Source organism: Antechinus flavipes, chromosome 2 (assembly GCF_016432865.1).
Source record: "Antechinus flavipes isolate AdamAnt ecotype Samford, QLD, Australia chromosome 2, AdamAnt_v2, whole genome shotgun sequence".
Lineage (NCBI taxonomy): Eukaryota > Metazoa > Chordata > Mammalia > Dasyuromorphia > Dasyuridae > Antechinus > Antechinus flavipes.
Window position 1 is genome coordinate 146,390,290 of NC_067399.1, and position 20,408 is coordinate 146,410,697.

The following is a 20,408-nucleotide window of genomic DNA, read 5'->3' on the forward strand; positions in this document are numbered from 1 at the left end:
ATGTGACTGAGTAAGTCACTCAACTCTATTTGCTTCAGTTATCTCATCTATAAAATGAGCTGGAGAAGGAAATAGCAAATCACTCCAGTATCTTTGCCAGGAAATGCATTGGGTCACAAAGAATTGGACATGACTGAAATAACTGAACAACAACTTAACTTTAGGTTCGGTGGTATAATTTTTTTCTCCCAGAACTCCAAAAGATTTCCATTTTTAGTTGCCACATATTATAGTATAAATTGATCTATCAAAGTTAAACAAATTAAGGAACCTTTCTTTCTTTGGGATGGATATATTGGGTAGATTGACAGCAGAGGCTTATCCCATCCCTCTGTATTGTTAGCAGTGGCTGGTTTGTAAAATGCATTCTCATCACCTTGTTTTCTTCAGCTCTTAATATTCAGTTTATAATTTGGCATTAGGTGGTATTTGTGATGGTTTTATTGCCTGCTGCTTCATAGTCATAGTGGTGGCCAGATGGCTCAGTGGAGAGAGGGCCAGACCTGGAATCAGACCTGAATTCAAATCCAGTCTGAGACACTTACTAGTTGTGTGATCCTGGGCAAGTTACCTCTGTTTGATTCAGATTCCTCAATTGTAAAATTGGGTAAATAATAACACTTGCAAGGTTGTTGTGAGGGCTAAATGAGATATTATTCATAAAGCACTTTACCATAGGGTCTGGAACACAGTAAGTGCTATGTAGATGCTTATTCTCTTTCCCTCTAGTTTGTAACTTCTTTTCATCAAATTCATAAGATGAATTTTCATCAAATTCATCAAATTCCTATGAAATTAAATATTTGAGGGATTTTCTCTGAGAAGCAATATGGTAGAAAGAGCACTGGCTCTGAGGATAGATATCCTGAGTTCAAATCCCAATTCTGACACTATCTACTTGTATGACCTTCACCCCAAATCATTTAGTCTCTGTGGGCTTCAGTTTCCCTAACTGAAAAATGAGGGGATTGGGTTAGATAGCCTTCCCTTTCAATTCTGAATCCAGGATTCTATTGTGCTAAATGGCAGCTCAGTCTCTTGTTGCTTCAGATGCTATTAAAACAGTTTGATGTGCCTGGGTGTTAGCAAATAAAAGACATATTGTTTACTACTTTATATAACACATTCCTGTTACTTTTGCCTATCATTTAACCTTGTACACTGTTATTTATCATTCCTGGTGTGAGTGAAAGAGGAAAAACTTGCTCATAGTCTTTTCTAAAGCAAAATTTTACAAACCTTTTGACCAGGCAGCAGAAAATGATATGATGTATGGGACTTAAATTTGGGGACAAATATTTTTGTGTTCAGATCTACAAAGCACTATATGTGGACTAATATTTAGTAAATTTTTTTTTTTGTGTGTGTCTAGAAATTTGTCTAGAAAGTGTCCCAGTATGGAAATATTCATTCACCCATATTGTCAGTTCATGTATAACTTACAATTTCCTTGGGCATTGAGAGGTTAGTTAAGCTATTATTGATCCAGAGTTAGCTAGGATGTATCAGAAATAGGACTTAAATCCAAGGTTTCCTGGATTCTGAGGCTTATAGCTTCTCATTCAGTAGATATAAGTAAATGAATAAAGAAGCATTTAAGTGCTTAACTCTGCAAGTCACTGTGCTCACTACTGGGGATATAAATGGAAAATTGAACTCATGTTCTAATAGAGTCTTAGGAGGCAGTGGTTTTTATTGGGGGGAGAAGGGGGAATAGTGTCAGGACAGATGGAAATGCCTGGGAGTTTGGAAGACTCAGAAACAAAGCTGTGGTAAGATCCTGTGTTCCAGATGGCAAGTGATCTAGTTTGACTAGGGTGTAAAGAAGGGAGAAGATTAATATAGAAAATAATCTTTTTGAATGTCATTTTGATTAAGAAGATCATAGTAATTTCTGATATTGAACCATTTAATAGTGCCAAGGATTTAGGGGGTGAGAACTTTCTTTTTCAGGTTTTAAGTATCTGTGGTTTGGGGACTGCCATGTTAGCTGAGACATTTCTTATGGTCTTGAAACATCTCTAATGGAGTTGCTTGCTCTCCTGCATGATGGTGGCAGGATCAAACTGGAGATAGAGATAAGGGATACTGTTAGTCATAACATAAACATATAGGCATAAAATCCTAGGTGTTGTGTCTGTGGGGGGCTTGAGATGAGGTAGCATGGCTGGTAATCTGTTTTTCTTCCATGTCATAATGAAAGAAAATTTTAAATTATGTAACAAGGTGTTAATGTTAGCTTCATACCATAAATTATTATTTTTTGGTGGAATGAAATTTAAGGTGGATCTCTTATCAAATATTGGAATTCTGGAATGCTGTCCAGAAGTTTATTTCAAAATTGTCTCAACCTTTTCTTTTGGTAATTTCAAGTTTAACTCATAGCTATAATTTTATTCTCAAACAATTTATTATTATTTATTATTGTTATTATTATTTTTGAAAGAATTTTAAAGATTTTATCAGTGTGAAAGAATTTGATCGTTGAAATTTGGTTTAGGGAATTTTTATTTAAAGATCTTAAAATTTCTTTAGTTTGTGGGACTATTATCTTAAGAAATAGGTCCTGTTGACATTCACAATTGATAATTTGGTTGGTTTCTTGAAGGGATAAACCTAGTTTGTTTTAGTTATGTCCTTTTGTGTGGAAGTATAGAGCAAAACCTGCCCCTCCTCAAAAAGAGGTGGGAGAATGATTTGAATATTTAAAAGTTTCAATAGGCTTCTTTGCCATCATCTTTTCTTTTTCATCATTTTTGTCTCTGAATAAATCACTGTGTATCATGTAATAGAAAGATTAAACTGGGATTCCAGAAGACCTACATTCAGATTCTGCCTGTGACCTTTATTAGTTATGTAACCATGATCCATTCACTTTACCAGCCTAAGCCTCAGTTTCAACGTCTGTAAAATGGCAATAATACTTGCAGTACTAGCCTCTTGAGGTTACCTTGTTGATTTAATGTGAGTTTATGGGCCTTGACTCCAGCAGGTCATTTGGGATTGGTCTGAAGTTTGTACTTGTCTACTTACACTAGCAATAAAACTCACAACATGAGTTGTGAAAAAGTTGTGAAAAGAAAGAAATCTGATCGGTGTGCTGTACATGTCTTGTGCAAAACATGTTACATGTTAGGGACAACCAGGAACCATTGTGAATAGAATGAACCTCAGTTTTCTCATCTGTAAAATGAGGAAACAATAGTGTCTACCTGCGAGGCTTGTTCTGAAATATTTATGAAGTGTATAGCACAGTGCCTGGCACAAAGTAGAAGTTTAATAAATAGTTGTTCCCTTCTTTTCTTCATTGATTTTGGTCTTATTTCTTGAGTAACCAATAACGTTGCAGAATGTATCCTAGAATTGTAGGATTGCAGTTATCTCCAGAGTGGATAATACACATGCAAACAGTCATCAGGAGGATTGTGGAGCTCTTTGGAACCATCTTAATCTTTATTACACCCCCTTCCTCCTCTCTGTCTTTGAATTCAGGAAGTCAGATGCAGTGGAGATGGATGAGATGATGGCAGCCATGGTCCTGACTACATTGTCTTGCAGCCCAGTAGTGCAAAGTCCTCCTGGCATTGAGTGCAATTTACCTGGTGAGTCTTCCCACCAATCCCACTCAAGAAAAGGACTGATTGGGGATCTGATTTTGGAGGGGGCCCCTTAAATTTAACTTTTTTTTTTAGCCGCCATATGCAAGGAACACTGGCCTGGACATCAGGATTCTTGAATTCTATTTGCAGTCACATTCCACCTCATGCTTTTCTGAGTGATCCTGTGTTAGTTCCTCCCTTCTCTTTCCTCAGTTTGCTCACCTGGGGAGGAGGATCCTGGAGCATTTTGAAGATGAATGAGAGCACTGGACAGAGTCTCACTGGCCAGATGAGTAAGTTCTTCCATGGGAGTAAGTGAGGCACTTAAGGTGGGAAACTTGAAATAAGCCAGCAGAGGGATATTTGGTTTACTAGGAAAATAGTGTATGTGGCCTCCAAATGTTCATATCCCTCTCCAAGTGTCTTAATTCAGCCTTGTAAACCAGGACATTCCTGCAGGGCCTAACCCCAAAAGAAATTAATTTAAGCCTAAAATCAGTCCAGGTATGGGCAAAAAAATATTTTAATAGAAAGTAAAAATATGACCTCACAGCAAATTGATTTGGTTCTCTTTCTGAATGCTTTTGGTACTATTTGAAACATGCCATTGCCATAATTATGGGGAATGGTTGGTGAATATTAGTAGTTTGATCAGATTTGTTGTGTGGGCCTGAAGGTTTTAAATTAAATTGTAAGGCTGGCCTGAAACTTACTCCCAGGGAACAACTTTACTTACTGGAACAGTCAGTCTAATTTAATTGCCAATTATTCTGAGTTTTGTGGGGCAACATGACATTTTTTGTAAGAAAAGTGACTGTATAAACTCCTTATATTTATATAATTGATTAACTTATCAGTTACTTAAATAAGTCTGACATTCAAGAATTTTATTCTTTCTTAATATCAAGGAATAAGTTGATGTATATAATTAAGTCAGTAGAATGTGTTTTATTGGTTCTGTAAACACATCTTAACTACTTCAACAAGAGGAAGAATGTAGCCAAAGTTCTGAACTTGTAAGAATGGAGGATATGCATTCACATATGTAAGCATATATGCTATAATATAGAAATAGAAAGAAAAATGTAGTAGATATTATGATATAAATATTACATACTGTTATCATATTATATAAATACAATATAAATATATAAATGATAAAATAAGTATATACCATATATAACACATACATAATAAACATAATAAAAAATAAGGGAAAGTAGATGGTTATAAAGACATCAAGTCCTACCAATTCATTGTACTCTGCTCTTGTACTCCAACTGGCCAGTTCCAGTCACCATCTTATCTCTTTCTTTGAAATGTTTTCAGGTTCTCTTTAGGAATTAACTATTTTAAAATCAGAAAAGATAGCTGATTATCATTGGAATAAATGGGCAAATGGCATTTATTTAATGGCTAATTTTCCTGAAATGCATTTATTATATAAAGCAATATATAATTTGCCAACCTTCCAAAACTGGGTTCTATTTAAGAGTATTCCTTAAGTTCTGAAAGTTCTTCTTGGCTTTTTTCTTCAGGATTGCTACGTGAGCATTGATTTTTGTATAGGTAAAGACGGTAAGGATTACTGTAAAGTTAGTGGCAATAGAAATTATCTAGAAAACAATTTTATGTGTTATAAGCACATAAAAGTAACATCCATTTTTTTTTTTTAACAGATTTTCAGTACTTAGCACATAGTACTTACTTTAGTAACTGCTTATTCAAGGGCACATAGGCAGCACAGAAGATAGAGCAGCAGCCCTGGATTCAGGAGGACCAGAATTTAAATCTGGCTTCTTATTATTGCCCAGGAGGACCTGGGCAAGTCACTTAACTCTGACTCAAAAAAAAGGCTTATTTGTTCATTTACAGAGTTTTGATACTGTACTGATGATAAAAAGAATATATACATATTTAGTCCTGGTTTTTAAAAAACCTGCTAAGGTGACATGACATGTATATGTTATCTACATAATATAAGCAGAAATTACTTTTTGGTTTTTTATTTTTCACCTATTAAAAAAACACTTTATTTGTCCCCTTTAAAACTTCAAGTGTATATAGAGTTAATTCAAGTGTAGACAGTTGGAAAGAACAAGTATATATGGAAGATTTGGGATCAAAGTTTGCTCACATCTTGACCTCCTTTTATTTTTATCCCTGATTCTTGAACCAGATGCTTTCTGTGTTTCCTGAATTTTTCCTGATGGTCCCCATCAGGATTAAACTCTGTGCATGCTTCCTGATATTTGACTTAAACCAGGAATCAATATTTGAGCTGCTTTGGAACTCCTGTAATGCAATGGGTTGTGCTAGTTTCAAGGTCTAACAATTTGGAAACATGACTCATTTACTTAGCCTGCAATTTTCTTGCAAGGGGTGGGATTTGAGGGAAGCCTTAAGTAGGAAACTATATTCGGTATATGGGACAAAAAAGTGGGATAAAGGCAGGAATGTGTTGCTACCACAAATGTCGTGACAGTATGCTTTGAAATCCACTGTGAGGAGGTCTGACGTAATTTTAATGGCAATAGAAGAGTTGATAAGAGGTCTTTCCTATTTTATCTTACAGAACATTGGGTAACTGTAAGATTCTTATTTCCTGCCTTATTTGAAAAATAAGTCATTGTCTAAGCTTTTCAGACACATGATCTACTTATTGCAATGCTATAAATTATCCTGAGCCAAGCATTTGAGAGAAATTGGATTTACCCCTCAACAAGAAACAGGCAGGAGTGATTATAAAAACTGAAGATGCAATCTACACATTGGCACTGTGTATAAAGACTGGTGAATACCTGCATTCTTCCACTGTCTCTGAGTAGTAGAGAATGGAATACAGAAAAATTTTACAATCCCAAAACTTTCCCAGGGGAGATCATCTGAGATAGCATGGGGTAGTCTTCCCCTACAGTGCTGGTCTTCATTGTTTGTTCTATGTTACTATCTCCATGGGACATGTCACTTTTTTCTTAATTTCCTATCTCTTCCATATTACCTGACAGTTCTTTATTGTTAGTCCAGACTAAATCCAGAACAATAATAGTTTTCATTTTTACTTCATCTTTATTGTTACTTTCATCTCCCAGAATGGGAAGTCATTAATCTCCCAGATATTCTGCTTGGAACACAATTTGATTTCCAGAAGATATCGGAGAGTTAAAGTCCTTTTTGGCTGCCGTATGTTATCACTTGGCCAATTTTATAATCTGCATTAGCAAAGTGTCACTTATGTTTTCTGTGTCTGAACAGTCCAACAACATTTTCACACAATGTTATCATAGCATTAGAGCTAGAAGGAACTGCAGAAGTCATTCTAGTTCAAACTCCAGATGAAGAAAAGGGGGTCCAGAGAGGTTGTATTTTGCCTAAGGTCCCATAGATATTAAGCATCTAAAGTGAGACTTGAATCTGATTCTGGAGGGCAATGTCCCTTTCACCCTGCCACAGTAGACCATCTAATGTCTCCTGTCACGCTTCCTTTATCAAGTCTGTCTATGCTTTATTTAGATACAATGCAATCTTATTCCTATATAAATACATATTTTAAACAAAATATTTTCTCCACTTTTCTATCATTTAATGATATCATTATTACCTTGTACTTCTATTTTTTGTTTTGTTGTCTAAACTCTGTATTAGCGTGTACAAATCAGAGATGATATCTATTTAGCCCAAGTAACTTCCTTGTGTTTTTGCTTGAAATTTATTTGGTGCTACATTGACTAAGTTGCTTTGTTCTTTATCACGTGTTTATAGTATTATTTGGAACAGTTTATTTGGGCATTTTTCTCCCTCTTCTCTTTGTGTTTCAAAGTTTATCTTAAAGTCATCTTGATCAAGTTATTAAATCTTTTGCTAAATATGTTATTCCCAGTATTGATGAACTGTATTTCATTCTTTATCAGGAGCCATTATGGGATCTTAGACCAAATACTCTTTGACACCATTTATATAATCAGCTGTTCACTTCCCATATCATTCTTTCTTTTTCAATTATGACCTTTGGCTTGAAGAGGTAAAAATACCACCTGCTTCCCTAAATCTTTCTGATTCTTTATGTAGGACTTTGAAGGAAGGAGGGAAGGAGGCAGTCATTTATTAAATTCTTACTATTTTTCAGGTACAAACACAAACTAAAAAAAAAGTAACCAAAGGTCATTTTTACACATTTTTCTGATGATAGTTTTTTCTTACAAGAATTAGAGGAGGCAGGTAGCGTTTGGCGGATTTGAGAAATATTGGCAAGGCCTTTGCCATGTTTTGGATATGCACCCTGAGGAGACAGTACACCTTGTCAGCCATGTTGGCTTTAGACACAGCTGCTTCTAAATGTCTTAGAGGTGGGGTGCTCCATCTGTTTCTGCTGGGAGCAGTAACAAGATTTCTCCCACTTACCAGTGGTTCTTCAGGTGCTATATCCTATAAGACAGAGCCTTTTCAGTTTGCTCATGAATACTTTTTCATAAGGACAGCTTTCAGATCAATGTAGAATTCTCCGGTGGAAGGTTTATTTTTGTTTGTTTTCACATTTATGTCTTCTCCCTTAACCCTTTCTTTTTTGTTGATCAGAATCAGAACCCACAGTAGCACTTAACCTAGGTTACAACTTCTGTCTTTTGAAGAATCTTTAAAGCTGTCTTACTTTAACAATTTAAAGCCAGCCCTTAGAATATAAAACGCAGCTAAGTCAACGGCATTGTCTCATAACTGAGTTTGGAACTAAGATCTATTTATTCTCTCCTTTCCCTCTTCTGCCTATTTGCTTTTGGTGCCCTCCATTCTTTGATACCCATAGAACTTGGCTTGTATAGTAATAGCCAACTGTTAACTAATCAGCTGTTTGAGATTTTTCCTGAAGCCTCTCTGAAATTGCCTATGTCTACTTTTGCATGGATTTTGTATCTTCTTATATGTGTATGTAGGTTTTCCCTTAATAGGTTATAATTGTTTAGGGACAGAGAGGACTTCATTTTTGCTTTGTGATCCTAGCCTCTGACATATTGGTAAGCATTTAATAAATGCTTGTTGATTGATATCTTTAAACTTTGAATTATCAACTATCAAGTCTTCCATGTTGCTAGAAGTTTGCAAGGGTTTCAACTTGGGATCTGGGAATCTTTTTTTTTTCTTTATATATAAACTGGGAATAATAATGACTACAGAATTTGTCTTGTAGGGTTGTTGTGAGGATCAAATGAGATAAATGTGAAATACTGAAAAATTTAAAGCATTGTAGAAATGTTAGTAATTATTATTATTATTATGAATAATAAAAATAATGATATTTGTCTTGACTGTGATAAGAATTTGAATTGCTTGTAAACCATTAGCCCTTGGTAAGATACTTTTATATTTTGAAAATATTTATGATCATTCTTTTCAAGAAACCTGGTTGTAAACAAGATAACTTGATGTTTCCATCCTTTCTCAGGTGGGAAAGATGTTTATGTAATGCCTTTCCCAAGTGTTATTCCTCTGTATTTTAATTCTGCTCTCATTCATCCTTATATTTACCCTTAGGGGCCTGTGAAGATCTCTTCCAACTTTTTTGGGACTCAGAAAGATAAGTCACCTCCTAGAAGATCCAGTTAGCCAATATCATAAACAGGAATGAGATCTAGAAACCCAGACTTCCAGGCTAGAATTCATAGTCATTTTATCTCTGTCACCCAGTGTTTGGGGTTTTATTGTTTGGGATAAATATGTACATGTGGAAAAGAGTAAGCTGTTTCCAGTTGGCATGGAGACATGTGCCAAATCCCAGGTATTCTATGGGGTGACCATGCCTACAGCCTTTTGGGGCTCTTATCTTCTCTTTCTTTTCTGCACAGCATCCCGAACAGCTTGTGACCCATGGAAGGAGAGTGGAGATGTGTCAGATAGTGGCAGCAGCACCACCAGTGGGCACTGGAGTGGGGGCAGTGGGATCTCCACTCCATCTCCTCCCCATCCTCAAGCAAGCCCCAAATATTCAAGCGAGGCCTTTGGCTCACCAAAAGCGGACAATGGCTTCGAGACAGACCCGGATCCTTTCCTGATGGATGAGCCAGCCCCACGCAAGAGAAAGGTACTGGGGGAGTGTGTAATTTGTGTGTGTGTTTAACTTTACAATTTTTATTTTTCATTTTTCTCTCCTGCTTCAAACTTTTTTTTAAATTTATTTTTATTTTGGCAAGGCAATTGGAGTCACACAGCTAGTAAGTGTTAGGTGTCTGAGGCCAAATTTGAATTCAATTCCTTCTGACTCCAGAGCCAGTGCTCTCTTCACTGTGCCATCTAGCTGGCCCAAATTCTCTCCTTCTCGCCTTTCATTCCTCCCCAACCCATTGAGAAAGCAAGAAGTGTATTATCAGTTACACATATGAAATCATGCAAAACATTTTGTCCCCTTTTGCTTTAATGCCAGTTTCCTTAATCTTATAGCCTTCTTAGGACCTTCATTATCCTCTTCTCAAAGCTCTGATGTCCCTGTTGTATTTTTAGACTAATGCTTTTAAAGACAAAGATGGATTGCTTTTTTATTTTTTATTCCCAGTGTCTAAAAAGGAGCTGATGATTGATTTGTAGTTTTCACTCTAATCTCTGCGTTATTGCTCATACCCCTACATAGAGATTTCTCATATTTATTTTTTTCTCTTTGCACCAACCATCACACAAACCTCTAGGACATGTCTGTGGCCCAGGGCCCAAGCTTTTCAGCAAGCAGACCCCAGTCTTGAAAATGGACAGATGAAGCAGCATCTTACTGCACTGTCTCTTAGGTGGGAAAGGGATTATAAAGAAAAAGAAGTGTTCCCTAATGCCTAGGATTTCTTTTCTCTCCAGAACTCTGTGAAGGTGATGTATAAGTGTCTGTGGCCAAATTGTGGCAAAGTCCTGCGCTCCATTGTGGGTATCAAGAGGCATGTCAAGACCCTCCACCTGGGGTAAGTCAAGGGTCAGGCAAAAGGCCTTAACTTAGGCCTCATCTTTCAGGTGTTCCTTCTCTTTCCTATAGTTTTTCTATAGCCTTCAGCCCCAGGATGCTTTTGAGAAGTTGGCACATCTGCCTTCTTCTTCTCTCGTTCCCAGCACATGCTCCTCTTGGTTTCTGGTGCCTCTTCTTAGAGACTGTCAGAAACTATTTCCTTCATTCCCAATGGGAAAAAAAAAAGGAAATTTGCTGAATGAATGTCTGTATTATTTGTGTTGCCAAGGGCCACCCATGGATATCTTTTCCTTTCCTTGCTGAATTAACTTATTTTAATGGTCCCACTTTCTGAGTGGGGGAAGAGAGAGGAGATTTGATATCTCCTAACACAAGCTAGTTAAGGCCCAATAATTGGGTTCTTTGCTGGCTCTTCCTGAGGAAAACTGAGACTATTAATTTTGGCACTTTTAGACCAGGAGAAACTATTTTCCTATAAATCCGAGCCAGGCTCAGTAGAGCTTCTCATCATGGTGGAAACCCACTCACAATTCTTAAAGAAAGAAATACTGACTCAAGAAGAGGATTTCTTCTGAAGAAGAAATACTGACTCAGTGGCAGTTCTTTAATAGGAAATCAGATGAAGACTACAGTATTTTTTAGTATCAGGGGAAATAGTTCTTTGATTATTCTATAAATTCCTTGAGAGTAGTAGAGGCTATTTTTACTTAGTTCAGTGCCCAGTGTGCTTGCTGACTTGATGAATAATCTAAAACAGTGGTTCTCAAACTTTTGTTTTCAGTATCTTTATCCTATTAAAAATTATTGAGGATCTCTCCAAAGAGTTTTTGTTTACCTGGATTATATTTATAGACATTTACCATATTGGAAATAAAAACTATTTTTGAATTTGTAGACCCTCTAAAAGGGTTTCAGAGATCCCCAGGATTCTCTAGACCATACTTTGAGAACCACTGGTCTAGAACAATGGCATTAGGTGAGAGAGAAGAGTTCTGTTTTTCCTTTGGTTCTATCCCTGATTTGCTCTGTAACCTCCGTGCAAATTACTTCCCATTCACACCTGAGTTCCCATGGTATTGTGGGGTTAGGAAATTGAAAGTGAAGATGGCTAGTTTCTTCCTAAGGGAGATCCTTCCACCTTTGGAATAAATATAGAACCCATAGACATCCTTTATATTGCCAGTTTGGGATATTTCCCCCCTTCCCCTTGGAAGCCTATTGAGTTTCTCCTTTTACTTACTCCTCTGCCTCCATCTTCCTGGCAGACTACTCTGACTTTCCCAAAGTGTGGATGTCTGCTCTCTTAACTGAATCCTTATGAGACCTCCCTTTCCTTCTTCCAAAAGGGACAGTGTGGACTCTGACCAGTGGAAAAGGGAAGAGGATTTCTACTACACAGAGGTGCAGATGAAGGAGGAAGCTGCTGCTGTGGCGGTTGCGACTCCGACAGCTGAGACAGTTCCCGTCCAGAGTCTGACCAACCCACCCCTTGCCATCATACCACCGCCTCTGCCCCAGGCCGAGTCGCTAGTCCTGGAACACCCTGTCTTGGAACCTTACTTGCCCACTGGTGCTCTCAGCAAGTCAGCCCCTGGATCTTTTTGGCACATTCAGGCTGACCATGCATACCAGGTATGGGGAAACATAGGCTTGGACTGATTTTGGGTTGCCTTGAGTGATCCTGGGTACACATGGTAGTCATTGGCACCTGCAGACTTGATTAATATTTGGGCACTCTGATCTAGAATCTAAATAGCTTAAGGTTTAATCCATTAATCAAACTTCTAATCCAAATATTTGTAATGTATATTTTTATAAAATAGAAGTATTAGCTACTATAAAGTCATGTGACTGGTTTTAAAAAATATAGGATGTAGACATACAAATGAACATTATAATTACCTGAGGGGCTATGTACTTGTTTCAAAGATGCTGCCATTATTTATACTATTTTTGGAACTAGGTTTTGGAAATTGCCTTTGGAGCCAAACGCAATTCTTTTGAATGGCTTTAGTCTTATTAAACATTTGTGTTTTAAAAATGGTTTTGCTTTTTGAAAACCACCTAAAGTCATTGGAGCCAAATTTGATGACTAAGATGAGTGATGTTCTTTAGAGACTGTTGATGAGATTGAGACTGATTTTTCTTATCTGTCAGTCAGTAGGGCTTTATTAAGCACCAGCTGTGTACCAGGCACTAAGGATGCAAATAAAATAAAGGAAACAATCCCTGATTCCCAAAGAACTCATATTTTCATGTGGGTGTAAACTGCTTCTGAAGACACTTTGCAAAGAGGAGCTGTGAGCAGGATGTTTTGAGCAGGGACCTGGATCGAACCACTGCTGGGTCAGTGTGGTCTGGTGGATAAGGGCTAGATAAGATCTGAATTCAAATATGATCTCCTACTCTTAGTAGCTGTGGGAAATCACCTAACTTGTATCTGTCTCAGTTTCATCAACTATAAAATGGGGATAATCCTGGCACCTACTTCACAGAGTTTGTTAAGACGATAAAATGAGATAATTGTAAAGGGTTTAGCACAGTGCCTGGTACATGGTAGGCGCTTAATAACTCCTTCCCTCCTTCTCAATGTGTCTGTCCAGTTAAAAGTCCATTGGCCCTGCAGCCAGCAGATGTAAATGTGTATATGACTTCAGACTAGTTCTTTTGTCCCTCAAGCTTCAGGTTCTTTTCCTCTAAATGGAAGTCATCCTTTAAGAATCTCCACCTTCCAAGGCTGCTGGGTGAAAGGTACTTAGTTATTCCTAAAGAGATATAGACGCAGGAGATGGCAGTAGTGATGATGAGGTTGGTGGACCTTGGTGGTATGTTCAGATACATAAATTCTATCATTTTTTGCAGTGGTTGGGAGAGAGTTTGGATAAATTCCTACCTTTACTCCCCCATCTTGGCTCCTTCCTAGAGCATTTTCAATTCTATTATTTTTTAATAACATTATTGTGTCAGGTCTTGTATCTCTACATTGCTTATAAAATGAAAATTAGTTGGAAATAACTTTTTAAAAAAACTTCTCAAGATCTAGCCTTTACTAGATTTATTTATTACATATATTTAGCTTGATTATAATAATATCCATTTTAATTTTTTTTCTTCTCTCAGGCACTACCATCAATCCAGATCCCAGTCTCTCCACACATATATACCAGCATTAGCTGGGCTGCTGCCACTTCTACTATCCCATCCCTCTCTCCGGTAAGTCTCATTGTGGTTCTAAGGCAATTTTCAGATATCTGGAAGATGGGAGAAAAGGAGGTGATAACTTAGAAACAGATGAAACCTGCTTCTTTCTTCTGAAACACGAAGTCCTAAGAAGAACACCCTGTCTCTCTGCCAGGTCCAACCCCAATGAGACCAGAGAAAGTTTATCATTGAGAAAATCTTTGAATGATATAAGAGATCAGAGAACCCCTCTGGCACCAGATGATATTAGTGGAACTAAACTGGGCCTGTGGGTGCCAATGGCTGAGCTAACTTGCAGATGGCAGCATGGCTTAATGTACTAAGAAAGTTGGAATTGTTGGCAAATATGGGACACATGGTGCATCTCTCAGAAAAATGGTGAAAAAAGTAGAAATTTGGTATTAGAATAAAGGAAGAAGTTAGGGAAAAAATATTGATTGACATTTATGTAGTGGGTTAAAATTTGCAATGTGCTTTTTATACATTTTCTCATATGAGAAACACTTGAGAAAAGATACCAAAGGAAAAAAAGTAGGTAAGCACTTGACTCATTCCAGACAGAAGATTCTAGTTCTTTAGGGAAGGTGAGTTCAGTTCAGAAAATCCTAAGAAGGGACCTGGAAGCGAAATTTGGCCTACCTAGTAAGGAGATGGACCATTAAACAGCCTTTAGAGAATGCTACAGGATCTAGCCAAAGCAGAAGACAGGCTTTTCCTGCCAGTCCTGGACTCTCTAGCTGTTCAGTAACCCTTAAAGTAGGACTTCTTAACTTAGGGACCTTGGGTAAATTTCATTGGGTCTGAATTTGGATGGGAAAAAAAATTACAACTTTATTTTCTCTATGATTCACTATGATTTTCACTGATTTTCTTTGTAATCCAATTACTTTATTTTGTGCATTTAAAACTATTCTGAGAATGGATCAATTGGCTTCATCAATTACCAGAGGGATCTGTGATACACAAAAGATTAAGAGCCCTTGGTTTAAAGGCACACACCTCCCTTTTCGTTCCCTTTACACTCAGTTTCACAAAATTCTGTTCCAGCTAGACCCTATTCATCTTGAATATCCCTCACTAAGATGCTAGCTTTCCCGCCCCATAAAGAGATAATATTTAGCATCCAGGACATGGCAGGTTGAGTGAGTATTGCTTGATGCTTGAGAGTGTTAGCCTAGGTATGCATATTGCTTCCTAATCTGAAATCCATCTTCCTTTTTCTTGTGTACAGGTCCGGAGCCGGTCACTAAGCTTCAGTGAACCCCAGCAGCCACCACCTACGTTGAAATCCCATCTGATTGTCACATCGCCACCCCGATCCCAGAGCAGCACCAGGTGAGTCTTCTACTGGGACCCCTCTTAACTTTTGGAAGATTTTAGTATAAATAGAATTCAAATATATGGTAATAAACAGTGGTAGTCATTCCCCTGGACTACTCCACAGATGGAGAGCCTGATTAAGAACTTAATGATGGAAAATTCTTTTTTTTTTTTTTAAACACTCCACATTGCCTGTTCTTCAGTTGGCCAGGTTAGTAGCTGCCCAGCTGACATAGGGAACTTCCTGGCCCTCTTGGTTTATCTTTTGAACCATCCCATTGCCTGACCTTTATTTATACAGCCTTTCCCTTGGCCAGTCCCTTGGTGGATTAGTCAGGAATCAATGGGCATTTCTTTAAGTGTCCACTACATAGATACATGTGTGAGGCACTAGAATACAAATACAAAGAATGAAATATTCCCTGTTCTCATGGTACTTATAGGTAAAAACATATAAAAAGATGTGCAGCATCGATATTAAAAGGAAACAAATATATCCAAAGTAGTTAAATACAAAGTAGGTTTTGAGTCAAATCATCACACATTTATTCATTGGAGGATTAGGAAAGGGTTCATGCAAATAATAATAATGATAATAATGGGGCTCCTGGTGCATTTTGATCACAGATGTCTATCTCTCTCTACTCCCCTTTCTTAGGAAAGCCCGTGGAGAAGCCAAGAAATGCCGTAAGGTATATGGCATTGAGCATCGGGACCAGTGGTGCACGGCCTGTCGGTGGAAAAAGGCCTGTCAACGGTTCCTGGATTGAACTTGTTGAACCTGCTCAACTTCTTACTTCCCTGGTCCCAGGGCCTACCCCCCAGGCCCTGACCTGGCAGCCCAGAGGAGGAAGTGATCCAGCAGTGTCTCCAGAGACTCCAGCAGTGGCCTAACAATTCAAGTTCAGATTTTTGAGTGTGGGATGTTTTGGTCAAGGTTTAACTGGGTTTTTTCTTTCATTCTTCTTTTTTTTTGGTGGGGATTTTTTATTTTGTTTTTGGAAATGCAAAGGAAATGAGAGAATTTTTCCTTCCCATTGGTCACAGCAAACAGGAGAAAGTCAGAGCTGATGATTTGCGTGCTCTGTAATGACTCAGAGACCAAAGAATTATTTTCTTTTTTTCCTTCTGTTATTTTCCCCCCATGCCGGGACAGGTTCTTCTGATGTGCATAGAAAGAGCAGCAATCTTGGGGTTGCTACGGAGTTGGCAAATTTTCTCAGAAATCTTCCCAGAGGAACTGCTTGTTGCCCAGGAGAGGCAGGATGAATTTTTTTCAAAAGTGACTCCACTGGCCACATGAGGAAAGGAGGTTTTGATGCTGATAAAAATGGAAAGTCAAGAAAAAGGGTGCTTGGATATTTGACCAAGTGCCTTCTTTGAAGTGCGTGCTTCAGGAGAAGGAAAGATTTATCCTTTTTCATCAAGCAGCATCGATGGAAGTGAAAGGACATTTTATCTTTTAGTAATACATTTGTTCAAGCTATTTTAATCTGGGTTCTTTTAGACATTGAGTTTCACCCCTAGCCCATCTCATTTGGTTCTTGAAAACCTGGCCTAATGGATTTTTAAGAGTCTCCAAGCCAAGCTAGGGCAGAGGGTAATTGCAAAGGGGAATCGTCACTGCTTTGAGCATTTGTTTGTTTGTTTGTTTTTTTCTATTTCAGTGAGGAAATGCTGGAGGTTCTTATAGCCTTCCTTGAAACCTCTGCTGCCACCCAAAGTGAAATTCCTTTATCTTTTACACCTCTCGTTATAGAAATATGTCACATTAAAAAACAAAAACAACAAAGAACCTCCTTGGGGTTTTTTTCCTTATGTTTTATCTTGCTAACCTCATTTTCCCTTATTGATCTGTAAGAGAGACCATAGTAGATTCCTTAACCTCTCCCATTCTCATTTTGGACAGTTTTTCCCCTTTTATCTCTCCCCCAGCTGCTGCCAGAGATGTGACTGGTTCTAGCAGAGAGGGCAGGGTTGGGGGAAGATTAGGTGAAAAGATATGATAGATGGCAACTTGGGAATGGAGAAGGGAATTGAGGGGAACCCAAATTTGCCTCTCTGAAAAAAGAAGTTTTGGTATCCAGTGTGAGCATCCTATGAACTCCCAACTTAGTAAAATTTTACATTCTGTTATCTGTGCTTTGTCAAAACCATGTGGAAGCATGGGGTCAATCATGAAACTTAGAAAGTCCCAATTTCTAAAGCTGATGGCAAGTAGGGTGGATGTGGAAGAAAGGTTAACTCTAAGGGATGTGAGATGAAAGTTGCAGGACTTATGTAAAGGCCATGTGGGATGGACCTAGGGACCATTGGAATATAAATTCTTTAAAGGTCTTTGGGGACCAAAACCCTTAGCTGCAGTGCCTTGCTTCTAGTGGTAGATGAGCAAAAATGGTGCAAGTTTTGGCATCAGGAGTTTGGGTCACTTGGAGATTCTACTAATGACTTGGCAGAGTCATGGCTTGAGGGGGCTAAGGAAGTAAGGCACAATTCTTCCTCTTAGTTTCCTACCTTCCCTCTACTTTGGCAGCCTATTTGACAAAGCCCAGATGGCAGGTATTCTCTGGAGCTCATCTGAATAGGCTGCCCAGTGCCTAGTTGCCCTAGGAGAAAACCTGGATGTAATTATAGAGGGCTGAAACTCAGGGAACCACACCAAGCCACCTCAGCTGGAACTTTGTCAGAGCAGTGCCTGCCCCAGGTTCTAGACTGAGTTCTCACATCCCTACAAACACCCAGCCACCAAAGTTCATTTATTAACTCAAGTGAACTGTTTAAGTGGAAGTTTTGCTTAAATTTTCCCCTAACAAAACAAAATTGCAAAAGTAGCCATAGAGAGCATGCTATCGTGAGTCATCCGAGCAAGCTGGACTAGGGTGATAAGAAGGGAGAGAGGAAATCAGAGAAAACTGCCTTATAGCAGTGAAATATATTTTTGTAACTTTGTAAAATGCTTCTAAGTTGGAATTCTAGTTCCTGGTCAAGCTAGAAATTAGGCCAGAAAAAAAAAGGCCGCTTTCTTCCTCCCATGTGTCTGTCTTGGGTCAAAACTGAATTTGAGTCCAGAATAAAACTTTACCCAACTTATTTACTTTCTCCTCTATGTATGAGAAGAAACTAGTGTTTTCCTGTTACCTTGATCATCTGTCAAATCCCCCTGAAACAAAAGGATCATTCTGAGAAGTGGGAAAAGGTGGACCAACCTTCTCTTCCGAGGCCAAAATGTTCACTAGACCTCTCCTCTGAGACATCATTAGTGAAAAAGTTGTTTCTCAGGGTCTGGATAGTATAGATTATCTAGCAATGAAGATTTTTTTCCCTTGGTGAGTTACCCTTCAAGTGACATTGGTACAGCAGAAAACACGGGAGGCAGGAGAAGATACTAATGAAACCTGAAGAATAAAGATCCAAATAATTTTCAATTTAGCTTCTTCTTATTCCTCCTTTATTTCTTATTCCACTTTGGTGGTGGCGTATCTCCTGTCCTTCATTCTGTTGCTGTTGTGTTGATTCTTAACTTTTGGTCTGTCCTTAGGGTAAAAAAGTCTCCCAATGTTTTTCCTCTGTGGGGTTGGTTTATGAGTTGATCAAGTAAAAAACTGTTTCCTTCAGCTTTCTCTCTCCACTTCTCAGCCTCTCCAGGTGATGGATTCTGATTGTTGGAAGACAGGATAGAAGGAACACTTCTCAGTAGAAGGCCTCTCAGCACTTCTTGAGTGTATGAGGTGTGACTTAGAATAATATTGCTTAAAAAAAAAAAAAAAACACCACCACCATAAAAACTTAAATGTTCAAATGAACTACACTTCGCAGGAGTTACCTTAAGAGGGATGCACTTATTCCAGTGCTGCGCTCAAAACATTTTTGGAATGAAATCTGCCACCCCCTTTTGTTCAGTTATTTACAGATTTCATTTAGAAATCAGCAGTTGTGATAAATCCTTGTTTGGGGGAGAGGATGTTGCATTATAAATAACAAAAGGCATTTAGAACCATGCCTGGGGGAAAAAATTGGGTTATCAGGCTAGGTTATATACTATTTGCTTAAAAACAAGGTGTGATTATAAGGTAATGAAAGTAGAGAAAGAGAGAGAAAAAAAGTGATTCATTGTTGCTCTTTAGAGACAATTCTTTTTGTCCTCATTTTTAAAAAACTTTTAAATATCTTTTTTATATTCTCTATATTTCCTAGTTTATTCCTCAGGCCTCCTACTTCTGAGAGCCATCTCTTATAATGAAGAATAAAAAAGTAAGAGGGAAGAAAAGTTCAACAAAATTTACCAATACTTTGAAAAAGTTTGATATTGTCTGAAATATCATGGTCCCACCCACTTCTGCCAGTTGGAGACAGTTCTCAAGGAGGAATTCCAAAGCTGTTTTGAGCAGTGGTAACATCATTGAAATGATTGTGTAGCCTCCTAATTAAAGAGAACACTCACTTGCATGCATGAGTTCTGGTCTGTTTAAACAATCCACCTCATTCTTTTATAGTCACACCTTGTAAAAATCGTGAATACCATCCTAGGGACTGGCCATTTACTAGGGGCAAGGAAGAGAAAAGGGGGATAAATTCTGGATCTGTGAATTTGTCTTACTGGAGCTTTTCCCCTTCCCAGCTGTCTTCCAAGTATTATTTTTATTGTTAAAAATTTTTTAAATGTGAAATGTAATGTTTTTACTGCAGCAATATGAAATATATTTTATAAGGAATAAAATGGAACATTGGTTGATTTCCTTTGTGCTAATTTTTCTCCCATCATCCATAAAAACGTAGGTGGTTACTGGCATTGGTCTGACCAGCAGATGATACTTCCCCATACTTCTTTTAGCACTATCAGCAGAATTTATGCAGTCTTCTTAAGGAAATGATATGGGTTGAATCATCTACACTCTCTTGAATCATGTTGCTGTATCTCCTGGTAGCTAGGACCCAGTAATGGGCAAATCTAAGATAAAGTAATTGGGGGAAATTATCTGCTCTTTTGAGCAGCTAAGTTGCACAGTGGATAAAGTGTCAAACCTGGAGTCAGGAAGACATCTTCATGAGTTCAAATGTGGCCTCAGATACTAGCTGTGTGACTCTGGGCAAGTCACTTAACCCTGTTTGCCTCTATTTCCTCATCTGTAAAATAAACAGAGAAGGAAATGGCAAAGTGCCCCAGTATCTTTGTCAAGTAAAGACCAATGGGATCATGAAAAGTTAGGACTGAAAACAACTGAACAGCAACAACAACCTACACTTTGGGAGGCTGTAGCAAATCAGGGGCACCTGTCCGCATTGGTGGGAGGAGTACCCATACCAGCAAAATTGCAGATCCTCAAAATATTAAGTAGCTATAATGTATGGGATTA

The 20,408-nt window shown here is 38.1% G+C and overlaps 1 protein-coding gene across 2 annotated transcripts in view; it reads left to right on the forward strand.

The window, feature by feature from the left end:
• The window catches only part of ZNF395 (zinc finger protein 395), a 93,175-nt gene extending 73,389 nt beyond the window's left edge, over positions 1 to 19,786 (forward strand). For both annotated transcript variants that reach the window (XM_051975747.1, XM_051975748.1), the window contains 7 exons: positions 3,493 to 3,602; positions 9,437 to 9,672; positions 10,431 to 10,531; positions 11,880 to 12,165; positions 13,654 to 13,746; positions 14,966 to 15,069; positions 15,713 to 19,786. In XM_051975747.1, the coding sequence (XP_051831707.1) occupies positions 3,493 to 3,602; positions 9,437 to 9,672; positions 10,431 to 10,531; positions 11,880 to 12,165; positions 13,654 to 13,746; positions 14,966 to 15,069; positions 15,713 to 15,824 (1,042 nt within the window). In that variant the 3' untranslated portion in view covers positions 15,825 to 19,786. The remainder of the gene's footprint in view (positions 1 to 3,492; positions 3,603 to 9,436; positions 9,673 to 10,430; positions 10,532 to 11,879; positions 12,166 to 13,653; positions 13,747 to 14,965; positions 15,070 to 15,712) is intronic.
• The last annotated feature ends 622 nt before the right edge of the window (positions 19,787 to 20,408 follow it).